Below are 14586 nucleotides of genomic sequence, written 5' to 3'. Positions count from 1 at the left end.
TGTGGGTGTCCAGGCTTTACATACGTCATATCAAAACAAAAGCTTGTTTTCATCAACCTCCACATTTGTGCAAGACGGCCCTGGGACAGCTTGAGTATGTATGGACTCTCGAGTAGTGCATGAAATAAGCAACCAGCCAAATGTCGGTAAAAAGAGTCCCAAGTGAAAAAACTATTTTTATTTACCAGCAACACTGGCTAGTGGACCAAAAGGATGTCAAAAATGGTGATTTTGGATCTGTGCAATATTGCATTGTTTATAAATAACGAAATAAACATTTAATCCAGACTTCATATTTAATAAGATTTGCACATCAAAACCAATGTCAGAGAGAGAAAAAAAACTGTACTGAACACATTTATAGAACATAATACTAAGAATGAAGAATTGCCTGGCCGTCTTCATGAAGCAATACTGCAACAACCCCTATTTAAACTAAAGTGGTCCAAAACAAGTCATGTACATTCACTCTTTAATTAAAATCCCAAACCTTTTCAGATCAGACAGATTCTGTTTTCTGGGCCATCTCCATGAACAGCGGATCTAGAAGTTCTATTGTAGGAAATCTCCCACAGTCATGATTTTCTATACAACACAAATAGCATCATTGGGCAATTTGTCATATATAAACCAGCATCTTTCTGATTGTTTGATCCAGCTACATCAGCAAAACCCATCTGCGGGTCATTTCAGTTTCATTGACCAAGAAGAATCACTCCTATTTATTAGATTGTTTCCATGAAAAGACAAAAGCAGCAGGAGCTTGTTTGTCCATCATAGGTTAATCATGCTGACCTGCACAAAAAAAAAAAAGAATAGGCTAACATTTACTGCACCCTAGTTTTTAAAAGACAAGCATATTACATTTTAAAATATTACACTTTTAAAAAAGGCTAATCAGGTTGAGTTTTGTATACCAGCATTTTGTTCACCCATCAATGTAAACATGTTTTCCTGATGACTTTAAGACGTTTACAAAATGTGGTTCATGCATGAGTTTAGAGGTAAAACTAAAAGGTTTATATTCTGTACTTCTTACATAAGCATGTCTATACAACAGATTCTCCTCTGAGAAGGATCGGCAAAAATGAGTGAAGATGGTGACAGGGATTGGGAACGCCACGGGAGAAGGGATACAAGGAGCAGGTTAACTTGATAAAAGTTACTTATTGTGATGATAAAGACAAAAAGATCTAAATAGCCCATGAGTGCTCATTCAAGACACATGGAGAACACAGGAGGCAACCCTACGTTCACGGCTCTACCCAGAAATACAGCAAACAAAACAGGACCAATGGTGTAGGAAGAAACATTTCGGCGTGGAGACAGTAAAACACATTTAACTAAAATGCCAATCCCCTTTCTTTAAAACAATGATTTCAGACTCAAAACAAATGAATGTCTCAATCAAGAATGATCTAAAAAAAATATCACCATTAATATTTACTTCGTTTCTAATAGAGAATGAGTGTCTTAAAATTAAAGCAGTGGTTTTTACTAAAAGAGAATACCAGTCAGATATTGCTAAAACTATTTCAAAACAAGGTCATTGCAGTTGTAAAACTTCACTAATCAACAGGAATGTCATACTTGGTCCCATATTAAATAGCCCTGTGTGTCTAGCATTTTAGGAAATGTGTATACTACCTAGTGGTCGACTTAAAAAAAAAACAACGTATTACTCACTAGGGCATACTGGATGACAGGACAGAGAAGTGGTTCCGTAATGCTGTTTCAAAAACAGATGGAGTTTTTTTTACATTGCGTTTCCTATTGCTCAGCCTGCTAAATAAGACTTTCTGGATGATGGTGGCTTACACATACAAGCTACAGACTAAAGGAAGAAATTGAAAAGTGAGACAGAAAAAGAAATCAGAAGTACTTCACAGTGATATCAACTGAGGCCAATCAGGAGCCTGGCTGCTGGATCCTACGATTAAATGACTCACACATACACGCAGTCAAAACAATCCATAAACATTCCAATCAAACACACACAAAGACTTCGTTTGATTGTTATGCAGAGGTAGAGGCGCCTCACTGTGGTTTCCCCAGTAGGTTGGAGAGGAAGCTGGACCCCTGTCCCCCACCCTGCCCTCCTCCCCGTCCTCCTGCACCCCCAAAGGAATCCATCTGGTTCAGCTCCGACTGGTCCAGCATCTCAAAGTCCTCTCCGTCCAAGTCTGTGTCCAGCTCCGAGCTAGACTGCTTGCGGTAGCCCCTATGGGCCCCTGCTCTGGTGGGCCCCACCCTCTCTCTGCGGGCGGCAGGGGGACGAGGCTGCATGGCACCAGCCAATGCCGCCTGAATCATGTTGCTAGCGATGATTCCAGCCATGTCACCTCCGAGGAAGTCAGAAGCAGGGGGGAGGCCGCCGAAGGAGAGCTCCTCGTCCAGGTCGTCCTGGTCAGAGTCCAGGTGGGATTCCACATCCAGCAGCTCGGCCGTGGTTCGGGGGCCAGTCCGCCCAGACCGAAGACCCAGGCTGGGCAGCCCGATGCATGAGTCGTCGTCATCGTCCATCAGGGTGGCGTCTGGGTTGATGGAGGGGAAGTCATTGAGGTCTCGTGCAAACGACTCCTCATTGTCACTGTGTCTATCAAAATCTGATGATGAACGGAGAGGAAGGGGTTCAAGATGTTGGAATGTCATTTGTAATTTAAAACCACAGACAATCACCCTGCACAACATGTCTTACCAGAGTAGGCAGTCATAGCCAATTTGTAAAATATAAATATTGGCACATCACTAAATCAAACATTTAATCTGCAAAAATGACAAGTTACTTTGTGGGTGACAGTGATTTCAGAAGCAAAGTGGGGGACAAAACATAGACTATATTGCTCCCCCCTCTAATTTGATAGTGGGGTAGTGGATTACTAGTCTCCGTTATGGCTCAGATCAGGTGCCTACATAGTATACACCATTGACATACAGTGCATTCGGAAAGTATTCAGACCCCTTGACTTTTTCCACATTGTTACTTAACAGCCTTATTCTAAAATGTATTAAATACATATTTTTCCTCAATCTACACACAATACCCCATAATGACAAAGCAAAAATATGTTTAGATTTTTTTTTTTTTTTACTGTATAAATAATAAAACAGAAATACCTTATTTACATAAGTATTCAGACCCTTTGCTATGAGACTCACAATTGAGCTCAGGTGCACCCTGTTTCCATTGATGCTCAGGTGCACCCTGCACCCTTGATGTTTCCAGTGACGATTTTAGCATGTAAATCTTGGTTGGGCAAACTCAAAAAACATTTGGGGGGGATGCATGCCAGCAAAGCCACTACACAACACATTAATTGCACAATAACGGTGACCACAAACTGTTAGGGCCTACATAAAGCTGTTCCAACAGCAGAGTCCCAACACCTTACCACTGCTACACCTGGCTATCAGCAGGGCCTTGTCTGGCAGTGAAACAGTTCATTCAGCCTCATTTACTGCCTTTAAAAAAAACATGGCTGACTTGCATAAACAAATGTGGTTTCTACCAGTTGTTTTGAGCGCAGCCAAAGTCATGCTGGATTGACAGCATGGCCAATGTTGAATGTTTATCCATTTAAATTAGGAAAAGAGACCCTTAAATCCAGACTTGGACCACACACCCGCTCCACTGACGACCAGGCTAGTGATTTTTTTTGTTGCAATTCTTGAAGTTAGCCACTGATTCCTTCCAAACCACTCATTGTTGTGTAATGTTTATGTCCAATGGCCGAGGAGCACTGATACGTTTTATCTATACATTTCTCTTCATATGACAAGGATTGAAAAGGATTTGCCAGTAGATGGTCGACTTGACTCATGCTGATGACTGCTAGCTAAGATTTTGAAAGTAGGATGTTGACACGATCAGTCCAATCACTGCTACTGTAGATAAAATCACGTTATATCTGTGGCCAATGACCTTGAGCCTTCTTGGATGGGCATTTCTAAAGTAACTCTATGGCAGCACCCAATGGTCTTGAATGTTCGAGCTCTACCCGGAGATTTTGCGGTGACGTAGTGTCCCCATGAGTGATAGAACACTGAGCCAATCACATTACCAACCCTTACGCTCCGTATTTTCCGCTGGCTGCCCCACCACCACAGAAAGCACCGAGCTAGGCTGAAACACCTGCATTTTGGAGCTGCCTTACTCAAGAAATGCCAAGAATATACCATGTTTGTATGCGGCTTTATTAACTCAACGATTGTTTGCAAACTGATATGTGACACGTATTAATGCCAAAATAACATGCAAAACAGGCACACAAAAAAAGCTGGTGGGGCTCATGATTTAGAAAGGCACACGCCTATCTATACAAGGTCTCACAGTTGACAGTGCATATCAGAGTAACAACCAAGCCATGAGTTCGAAGGAACTGTCCGTAGAGCTCCGAGAGAGGATTGTGTTGAGGCAAAGATTTGGGGACGGGTACAAAAAAATTTCTGCAGCATTGAAGGTCCCCAAGAACAGTGGCCTCCATCATTCTTAAATGGAAGAAGTTTGGAGCCACCAAGACTCTTCCTAGAGCTGACCGCCTGGCCAAACTGAGCAATCGGGGGAGAAGGGCCTTGGTCAGGGAGGTGACCAATCAGGCCTTTATGGTAGAGTGGCCAGACAGAAGCCACTCCTTGGTAAAAGGCACATGACAGCCCGCTTGGAGTTTGCCAAAAGGCACCTAAAGGACTCTCGGACCATGTGAATCAAGATTATCTGGTCTGATGAGTCTTTGGTCTGAATACCAAACGTCACGTCGGAAGGAAACCTGGCACCGTCCCTACGGTGAAGCATGGTGGTGGCAGCATCATGCTGTGGGGACGTTCTTCAGCGGCAGGGACTGGGAGACTAGTCAGGATTGAGGAAAAGATGAACAGAGCAAAGTACAGAGAGAACCTTGATAAAAACCTGCACAGGAGCTCTCAGGACCTCAGACTGGGGCGAAGATTCACCTTCCAACAGGACAACAACCCTAAGCACACAGCCAAGACAACGCAGGAGTGGCTTCGGGACAAGTTTTTGCTTTGTCATTATGAGGTATTGTGCATAGATTGAGGGAAAAAAACTATTTAATACATTTTAGAATAAGGCAGTAACGTAACAAAATCAAGGGGTCTGAATACTTTCCGAATGCACTGTACACACACCAGCTCAGACAGATCCAGCCCAGAGAGGCCCAGTTCATGATCTCCATCAGCAGCTGATTTTAAATTAGAATGGAAAATGTATGCGTTTGCATCAAACTGCAGCAATTCTTTCTCTAATCAAAAACAAAGTGTCAAACTAAAACGTATCGTTCCTGTATCGTAGCCCATGTATCTAGATACGCATCCAATCGTCTTGAAAGGGAAAGATGCACATCCCTATTAGCTGCATTGGATCTGGCTCTAATTCTCGTGACTCCAGTGTATGTGTGCCTGGAGGTGCAGATTCAGCGGGTGGGTGCATACTGTACCTTCTGAGCCCTCTGTGAGAGGAGTCTGGCCACGGGACAGATTAAAGGTCCCATTGTCTGTGTACGAGACCTCAGCGTCAGAGTGCTCAGAGTCGGTCATCGCAAGTTCCTTGGCCACTATAGCATCGTCAAACTGAAAGAGAGGAAAGACATTGAACTGTGTTAGTATATTATGAATGACTATGTTTCCTCTTGAATGTAGTCCACATGTCACAGATGATGTGACCTGATATGACTGGGAGGGCCTGCTATTTTTATCTCTAAAGTGGTCAGGCTATTGTAAATCTGAGACCAGCTGCAGTCTTAAGCTACATATGCCACTCCTGGCCATCTAACTGAGTAATAACCAACACAGGAAACAAGTAGGCGTAACTATAACAGTCAAATAAATGACAACCTGACTATGCTTTTGGACTGCACGTGAAATACATCAGGTGAATTACCGTCGGGCAGAATGCAGCAAGCTCCTCCTCACTGTCATCACCGGATGCTGCACCCCGAATTGGCTTGCGGAGGACTGCAGAGCAAACACAAACCACAGGTTACAATGACTGAGTTACTCCCTTGATCCAGTCAAGGTAGAAGGAGATACAGTTTGCATGGACAAACCTAAACCAGTGTATCAATGCCAATGCAACTATCAGACACAAACACACAGACAACACACACACTGTACTCACACTGGTTGTCGATGGGCTTTGACATCATATACCCGCGAACACTGAAGTCCAGCCACTGCAGGGCCGGCTCCAGCTTCACACACACACGCTGCCACACGCGGTGGTACGCTGCCAGGGGGCACAGCAGAACAGCCAGCACTGGGACAAGAGAGAATGGCTTAATGTTAGTGGAAACATCACTGGGCATAAACAAACAAAAAAGAACCATGGCTGCATTCATCTGTGCTATTAGGCTCTGGCTCACCCAATCCCCAGCCTCCGAGCTGCTCTCCTCAGCCCAGACACACCCATGGGCTTGAGCCCAACTAATCTCGCCATTCAACAGAGAATGAAACAAAGAGTGGGAGCTCTAGCAGCCACGAGATTGTTAAGTACGGCGGAGGGCCCTGGCAAGGCCTCCCTGATCTTGGCTCTCCGGTTGATCGGTCGCTCTACATTGGTTAGAGGTGTGGGGATTAGCATGTCTCAGCCTGACCTCCTTCCTGCATCTCCCTCCCTGCCTGCCTTCCCTCGAGTACCATCATTCCTGCTTCCCCCTCTTCCCTCCCTGCCTGCCTCAGCCCAGCCAGGCGCTAATCACCTCAGACAGAACCCTGGTGCCGGGGACACAGATCTGGTTTCACCAGCCATGCATTTTTAACAAGGGCAGCCAGCTTCCCCACCATTAGGGAGCTCTGAATGGGGATGGTGTTTGGGAAACAGGAGGGTGGGGTAGGTGGGTCATCTCTCACTGTACTCACCCGCAGAGTAAGAGAGCACCAGTCCAGGAATGTACCGTCCAACCATGACCAGACAAGTCAAGAGGGCACAGGTCAGGAGGCAGAACTAAAGACAACAGAGTTCAACTGGTCAAGTTACTGATTAGTTGTATGTTCACAGTAGGCTGAGAGTAGACAAGATATTGTATTAGGGTTTATATAGGAGACCCTTCATACTAGTACAAGGGGAGTGCCAAGGCCTCACCTTGCCAGGGTTGTGGCGTTTGAACTGCACCAGGCTGGATATGAAGGCCAGCCCAGAGACCCAGACCTCAGCAATGTGGTGACACAGCTCTGGAACACTGAGCACCCCTGGCTGCACCAGGCCCCAGCTGCAAGATAGAAGTTCAACAACCTCAGTGACATCATCTCTCTGTGACCACTGCCCAACCAGATTGTGGCGATAGGATACAAATGATATGTTTTTAAGACGTAGGCCTACCTTTCATTTTCAGACTCATCAGGTTTTTTAACTGTGGGAAGAGACAGAAAATGCGCTTAACGCCCGCATTTAGCAACAATCCACATCACTACATGCACTACACTTGGACACTCTACACCATATGAGTTTAAATGAGGGCAGGCATGACAAAGGATATCACTCATTATACAGGGTCTAATGAATAGTACAGACCAGGGCCAGTAGGGTATTCACACCAAGGGTAGTATGACACTGGGGAATAAGGGACAGGATTTAAGAACCAAGTCAGTTGTAATTAACACAGTTGGGCAGAGGTACTCAGTAGGGACAGATCAAGACACAGTGGGGCATGAGGTGTTGGGTGCAGAATAAGGCAGACTTCCCAGAAATAAATGTACTATATCCTCCTCACCTCTGATCTCAGGCCAGATCTTGTTCCTCCAGCTATCAACGCAGATGAATACAAGCAGGCCAGAGGACAGCAGGAAGAGCAGGCGCAGCGAGGTCAGGGCAAAGAACCTGGAACAGAACACTAAGGTCAGCTTCAGAACAGCTGACGTTTCCTTTTGTTTAAGATGTCACAAACACCCTGTGGACTCCCGTGCAAGTGGCAGTTACGCACAGACTCGGGTGTCTGTATGTGGTGCCTCAGTTACTGACTGAATGTGACGGAAAAGGCCGACACCACAAATATTGTGGTGATAGTTTGTGTGTACATGTGACTTTGATATCTACTTTGAATACAGGTGTTTCCTGTGTTTTTACTCAGGAGGTGACAATGTTGTCAGACTCTGACAGCAGACAATCTAGACATTAGTTCAAATGAGGACAACAAAGGTTTAGAACTGCATTCAAGCTCACCAAGAGGCAAACACTCTTTTACATTGCCAGGCCAGCATTGTAAATAAGATTCTGTAATATCTACATGCAGACCACCATAGTCCCTGTGCCCAAGAACGCCAAGGTAACCTGTCTAAATGACTATCGCCCCATAGAGCCCACAATCTGTATCCATGAAATGATTTTAAAAGGCTGGTCATGGCTCACATGAACACAATCATCCCAGACACCCTTGACCCACTCCAATTCGCATACCACCCAAACAGATCACACATTCTCTATTGCACACCACACTGCTCTTTCCCACTTGGACAAAAGGAACACCTATGTGAGCATGCGGCTCATTGATTACAGCTCCGTGTTCAACACCAGTGCCCTCCAACCGCATCACTAAGCTAAGGACCCTGGGACTGAACACCTCCCTCCTGATGAGACGCCCCCAGGTGGTAGGCAACACATCCGCCACGCTGAACCTCAACACGGGGGCCCCTCAGGGGTGCGTGCTTGGTCACCTCCTGTACTCCCTGTTCACCCATTACTGTGTGGCCGCACACGACTCCAACACCATCATTACATTTGCTGATGACACGACGGTGGTAGGCCTGATCACCGACGACGATGAGAACGCCTATAGGGAGCAGGTCAGAGAACTGCCAGTGTGGTGCCAGGCCAACAACCTCTCAACGTCAGCAAGTCAAAGGAGCTGATTGTGGATGACAAGAAACGGAGGGCCGAGCACACCCCCATTCACATCGAAGGGGCTGTAGTAGACCGGGTCGAGAGCTTCAAGTTCCTCAGTGTTCAAATCACAAAGGATCTATCATGGTCCAAACAGACCAACACAGTCGTGAAGAGGGCACGACAATGCCCCTTCCCCCTCAGGAGGCTGAAAAGATTTGGCATGGGACCTCAGATCCTCAAAATGTTCTACAGCTGCACCATTGAGAGCATCTTGACTGGCTGCATCACCAGTTGGTATGGCAATTGCTTGGCATCCGACCGCAAAGTGCTACAGAGTGTAGTGCATACGGCCCAGTACATTACTGGGGCCGAGCTCTCTACCATCCAGGCCCTCTATACCAGGCGGTGTCAGAGGATGGCCTTAAAAATTGTCAAAGACTCCAGCCACCCAAGTGATAGACTGCTATTGCACGGCAAGTGGACCGATGCACCAAGTCTGGAACCAACAGGACCCTGAACAGCTTCTGCCCCCAAGCCATAAGACTGCTAAATAGTTAGTCCAGATAGCTATTTTTGCACAAATTCTTTGACTCATCACATACGCTGCTGCTACTGTTTACTATCTGCCACTTTATTCCTAGTTATATGTACATATCTACCTCAATTACCTCGTACCCCTGCACATCGACTCTGTACTGGTACGCCTTGTGCATAGCCAAGTTACCGTTACTCATTGCGTATCTATTATTAATTTTACGCGTTTTACTTTTCTATTATTTCTCTTTTTTTGTCTCTGCATTGTTGGGAAGGGCCCATAAGTAAGCATTTCACTGTTAGTCCACACCTGTTGTTTACAAAGCATGTAACAAATAAAATTGTATTTGTTCTTAATTGATCTGTCCGGTAAAATAAAAGGTAAAATAAAAACAGGCCTAGTAGCCTTCAGATTGGTTTCAAAAGCAGTGTTGGAATTCAGGACTATGTAATCTAGCTATGCAAACAACTGGCCCAAAAATAGATAGCTAGATGGCACCTATTACACGTGGCTCCATTACCACTTGGTTTAACACATCTAAAAGACAGTTAGTGGCCACAATAACAGTAGAGTGAAATGTTGCTGATAGCCTACATCATTAAATATTAGAGAACTATTGGCTGGTAATGCATGGCATACAGCTTCTTATTAGTAGTACTGAGTAGAGGTCGACCGATTATGATTTTTCAACGCCGATACCGATTGTTGGAGGACCAAAAAAAGCCGATGCCGATTAATCTTAAAAAAATACAAATTATAATGACAATTACAACAATATTGAATGAACACTTATTTTAACTTAATATAATACATAAATACTATCAATTTAGCCTCAAATAAATAATAAAACATGTTCAACTTGGTTTAAATAATGCAAAAACAAAGTTTGGAGAAGAAAGTAAAAGTGCAATATGTGCCATGTAAAAAAGCTAACGTTTAAGTTCCTTGCTCAGAACATGAGAACATATGAAAGCTGGTGGTTCCTTTTAACATGAGTCTTCAATATTCCCAGGTAAGAAGTTTGTTATTATAGGAATTATAGTTATTATAGGAATTATAGGACTATTTCTCTCTATACGATTTGTATTTCATATACCTTTGACTATTGGATGTTCTTATAGGCACTTTAGTATTGCCAGTGTAACAGTATAGCTTCCATCCCTCTCCTCGCTCCTACCTGGGCTCGAACCAGGAACACATCAACAACAGCCACCCTCGAAGCAGCGTTACCCTTTGCAGTGCAAGGGGAACAACTACTCCAAGTCTCAGAGCGAGTGACGTTTGAAACGCTATTAGCACGCACCCCACTAACTAGCTAGCCATTTCACATCGGTTACACCAGCCTAATCTCGGGGGTTGATAGGCTTGAATTCATAAACAGCGCAATGCTTGAAGAATTGTGAAGAGCTGCTGGCAAACGCACAAAGGTGCTGTTTGAATGAATGCTTACGAGCCTGCTGCTGCCTACCATCGCTCAGTCAGACTGCTCTATCAAATCATAGACTTAATTATAATAACACACAGAAATACGAGCCTTTGGTCATTAATATGGTTGAATCCGGAAACTATCATTTCGAAAATGAAACGTTTATTATTTCAGTGAAATACGGAACCGTTCCGTATTTTATCTAACGGGTGGCATCCCTAAGTATAAATATTCCTGTTACATTGCACAACCTTCAATGTTATGTCATAATTACGTACAATTCTGGCAAATTAATTACGGCCTTTGTTAGGAATAAATGGACTTCACAGTTCGCAATGAGCCAGGCAGCCCAAACTGCTGAATAAACCCTGACTGCTTGTACAGAACGCAAGTGAAGTGACACAACTCCTCTAGTTATAAGAAATTCATGTTAGCAGGCAATATTAACTAAACATGCAGGTTTAAAAATATATACTTGTGTATCGGTTTTTAAGAAAGGCATTGATGTTTATGGTTAGGTACATTGTGCAACGACAGTGCTTTTTTTCCGCAAATGTGCTTGTTAAATCATCACCCGTTTGTTGAAGTAGGCTGTGATTCGATGAGAAATTAACACGCACCGCATCGATTATATGCAACACAGGACACGTTAGATAAACTAGTAATATCATCAACCATGTGTAGTTAACTAGTGATTATGTTAAGATTGATCGTTTTTTTATAAGATAAGTTTAATGCTAGCTAGCAACCTACCTTGGCTTCTTGCTGCCCTCGCGTAACAGGTAGTCAGCCTGCCATGCAGGCTCCCCGTGGAGTGCAATGTAAGGCAGGTGGTTAGAGCGTTGGACTAGTAACCGGAAGGTTGCAAAAACGAATCCCCGAGGTGACACGGTAAAAATCTGTTGTTCTGGCCCTGAACAAGGCAGTTAACCCCCGTTCCTAGGCCGTCATTGAAAATAAGAATGTGTTCTTAATCTGATTTGCCTAGTTAAATAAAGGTGTAAAATATATATATATATATATATAAAAAAGCGGCAAATCAGTGGCCAAAAATACTGATTGTTATGAAAACTTGGCCCTAATTAATCGGCCATTCCGATTAATCGGTCGACCTCTAGTACTGAGATAGATAACACATTCAGAAGGAAACAAAACCCTGACCCCCATTTCTTAGGAACTTCTGTTTAAAGTAAAAAGTACACACATACCCATTGGTAATCATGTCTATTGATTGTGTGCAAACTAAAACACACAACAGAATTTTCCAATTCCTATACCACACACCAGCACTGGTACTGTTAGGGTGGGCTTACTTCCTGTACACTTCTCCCCCAAAATACATGTGACTTGTCTCGTTTCATGCATTACGATATATCACTCTGGGCATATATAGACTATTAGTTCACCACACTAAGCAGGCTGACTTCTTGGCATCGATTGATTGGTGACATGGTGGCTGTTTGCAATGACACATTTAGGATATTGACTCTGTAATACAAAGTGCATCGCCTCTGTAGGGGGACATTGCCTTATACGACTTTTACTATTGTCATATCATTAATTCGGTTTTACACTCCTTGTAGACATTTGACATAAAGGCTTAACTAGAGTAGTTGCAGATTCAACATACTAGGCCTATTTCCATTGAAAGATAATGTCAACCCCCATAGTAGATAGTGTTTCTAATGCAGCCTACAGAAGCACAATAGTGCTTTGGTGATCTATTAATAGCAGCTCTGGTGAGCCAGCTGTCTTATCTTAAATTGATGGGAGACGTTTTCGTTGTGCAAAAGCTTCTGATGGTACAGTAGATATGATTGCTGTACTTGGATATGATTTATATGTAAGGCATAAATTATACATTGTACAAATATGCTTGTCATCACTGCTATACCATTTATAATTTCTCAAAAACTTACCAGAACACAACGTTGACCACTGTGTACAGTAGCACACTCTGAAACGGCCTTTCCCACACCAGAACGGACTGTAGGTAGGTCAACACCGGCTCGTAAGGTCCGAGTCTCTCCTGAAGCGAGGCTTTAACAACGCGGACCTGGCCATCTCTTTCGCTGGAGCATGGTCGACTTCTCAGGCCAAGAGTCGACCTCTGTTTTCCTGAACACTCTCCCATGACATTTTCCAGTCCTTCCGTATGCGCCATCTCTCGCGTCAAATGTTGACTAAATAACCCTGTAAAATAACACCTGGGTATAATTATGGAGCTAACTAAAGAAAGTGTCGTGTCCCAGATCGCGTCTCCCACTTCGACGTCAGAACAACCGAAACCAAGCCCGACTAGAAGACGATAGCAGACTTGTTACCTTGTCACTCTCAAACAAAACTACAGTAACTGTCAAAAGTCCCTGCCCGAACAAGCTTGTCAGTTAACAAAAATACGCTAACATTCCTGTATCTAGTCAAATTTACCACGCAGTGTCGTTTCACCTGGCTAAGTATTTTGTTAGCGAACTAGACCAAAAAGCTAGCTGTGTTTGGCTAGCTAGCTATGTGTGCTAACTGAATACTCATAATAGTGCACTGTAGCTAACGTTAGCTAGCAAGCAACTGCACGATGCTATCAATATCTTTACCAACTATGACTAGAGCGTATCAATTATTTGTAAAATATCACACAAAAACGGACACCTACTTTGACATTATTGCAGAAAATTATCAAGTGGTATTGACAATATGGCGTTGTCCTAAACCTAGCTAATTGAAACGCTTTTTTTTACAAAAAAAATCGTAGTCAACTGTCTCACCAATCAGAAGCAACAGCACTACTTTGTCGTTTATTGTGGATTTAGCTGTGGACAGACAGGTTGCGGACCAAAGTATGTGAATGACATTTCAATAACCTATATTCAAGTAATCTATATCAGTCAATTGTGTAATATATCCTGTATTTACACTTTACTATCACTATCAGATATCACACTATACAGCAGTTGCAATGAAATCATGCATGCAGTATGCCTCATTCTATAATTACAGCTAGATCTGCATGTATGAATGAGTTATACCTGAAGTTGCTTTCAAAATACATTTGAAAATAGTTCAAATCATTTCGATAGAATTTAGAAGATGTATCGAAAACCCAAATGGAGCAGTTTTTATTCTGCAACAAATCAGATGCCACGTAAATAAAGAAGCTGGATTATTGCGAGTAACGTCATAAGGATAATGTCAGTGCAGTTTTTTTGTTTGTACCGGAAGCAAACGGAACGAAGCGGGAGGGACCTACCTGAATTTGTCCAATAGAAACTCTCGTTTCGTTTTGCAACTGTTTGGACTAATGATTACACCCTTAATCCACTGTTTAAAAGGCATAATTCCCCCAAATGAGGGGAACTGCTCATCGTAAATAACAGACATTTTTTTATAAATTTAACGGAGGTTGGCATTCAATAAATGTTGCATTACCGCCACCTACTAGAATGGAGTATAACTCCACTAAACTTTGCTTGAAAATAAAAAATAAACAAATTCCGTTACCATCTAACCAAACACAATGTTGCCAATTTAGCGACTTTGTCGCTATATTTAGCGAGTATTCAGACCCCTCTAGCGACACATTTAAAAAAAAAATCGACTAGCTACTTTTTCTGGTGTTATTGGAGACTCTCTGAGGTGAAACCACGTATCGTTCTTACTCTTCTCAACGAGCAGCGGGCCCCGCCCCGGGCCCCACCCAAAGCACTCACATGTGGCCCAGTCCTCGCGCAGCAATCCCTCCCAGCTGCAGTCAGAGCAGGAGATGTTCACCCCTCTGCGCCCAGACTGCAAATG

At 43.5% G+C, this 14586-nt stretch overlaps 1 protein-coding gene across 4 annotated transcripts; it reads right to left on the bottom strand.

Moving 5' to 3' along the window:
• Positions 1-277: 277 nt before the first annotated feature.
• Positions 278-14378, bottom strand: LOC106601138 (reticulophagy regulator 3). Of its 4 annotated transcripts, none has more exons than XM_045715027.1 (10): positions 14042-14378; positions 12714-12987; positions 7725-7831; positions 7334-7364; positions 7097-7223; positions 6874-6958; positions 6134-6271; positions 5897-5970; positions 5454-5586; positions 278-2606 (listed from the first exon to the last, which is right to left on the bottom strand). In XM_045715027.1, exons 2-10 carry the CDS (start codon positions 12956-12958, stop codon positions 2038-2040), a joined length of 1509 nt encoding a protein of 502 aa, XP_045570983.1. In that variant the 5' UTR covers positions 12959-12987; positions 14042-14378; the 3' UTR covers positions 278-2037. The 4 variants fall into 4 exon arrangements, with proteins under 4 accessions (XP_045570983.1, XP_014048573.1, XP_045570982.1 ...); XM_014193098.2 differs by lacking the exon at positions 14042-14378 and adding an exon at positions 13821-13978; XM_045715026.1 differs by lacking the exon at positions 14042-14378 and adding an exon at positions 13448-13712.
• Between the last annotated feature and the right edge of the window lie 208 nt (positions 14379-14586).

Source organism: Salmo salar, chromosome ssa03 (assembly GCF_905237065.1).
Source record: "Salmo salar chromosome ssa03, Ssal_v3.1, whole genome shotgun sequence".
NCBI classification, from domain to species: Eukaryota; Metazoa; Chordata; class Actinopteri; order Salmoniformes; family Salmonidae; genus Salmo; species Salmo salar.
Note: the sequence above shows the minus strand (reverse complement) of the source record. Positions and strands in the feature narration are given on the sequence as shown.

Excerpts from the sequence above, each read along its gene's own strand:
- LOC106601138 (XM_045715027.1), bottom strand. The coding sequence starts at position 12,958 with ATGGCGCATACGGAAGGACTGGAAAATGTCATGGGAGAGTGTTCAGGA. Across the intron at positions 6,272-6,873 it reads GGTGCTCTCTTACTCTGCGG|TGCTGGCTGTTCTGCTGTGC; the intron begins GTGAGTACAGTG and ends CTCTTGTCCCAG. Across the intron at positions 5,587-5,896 it reads TTGCTGCATTCTGCCCGACG|TTTGACGATGCTATAGTGGC; the intron begins GTAATTCACCTG and ends CCTCTCTTTCAG.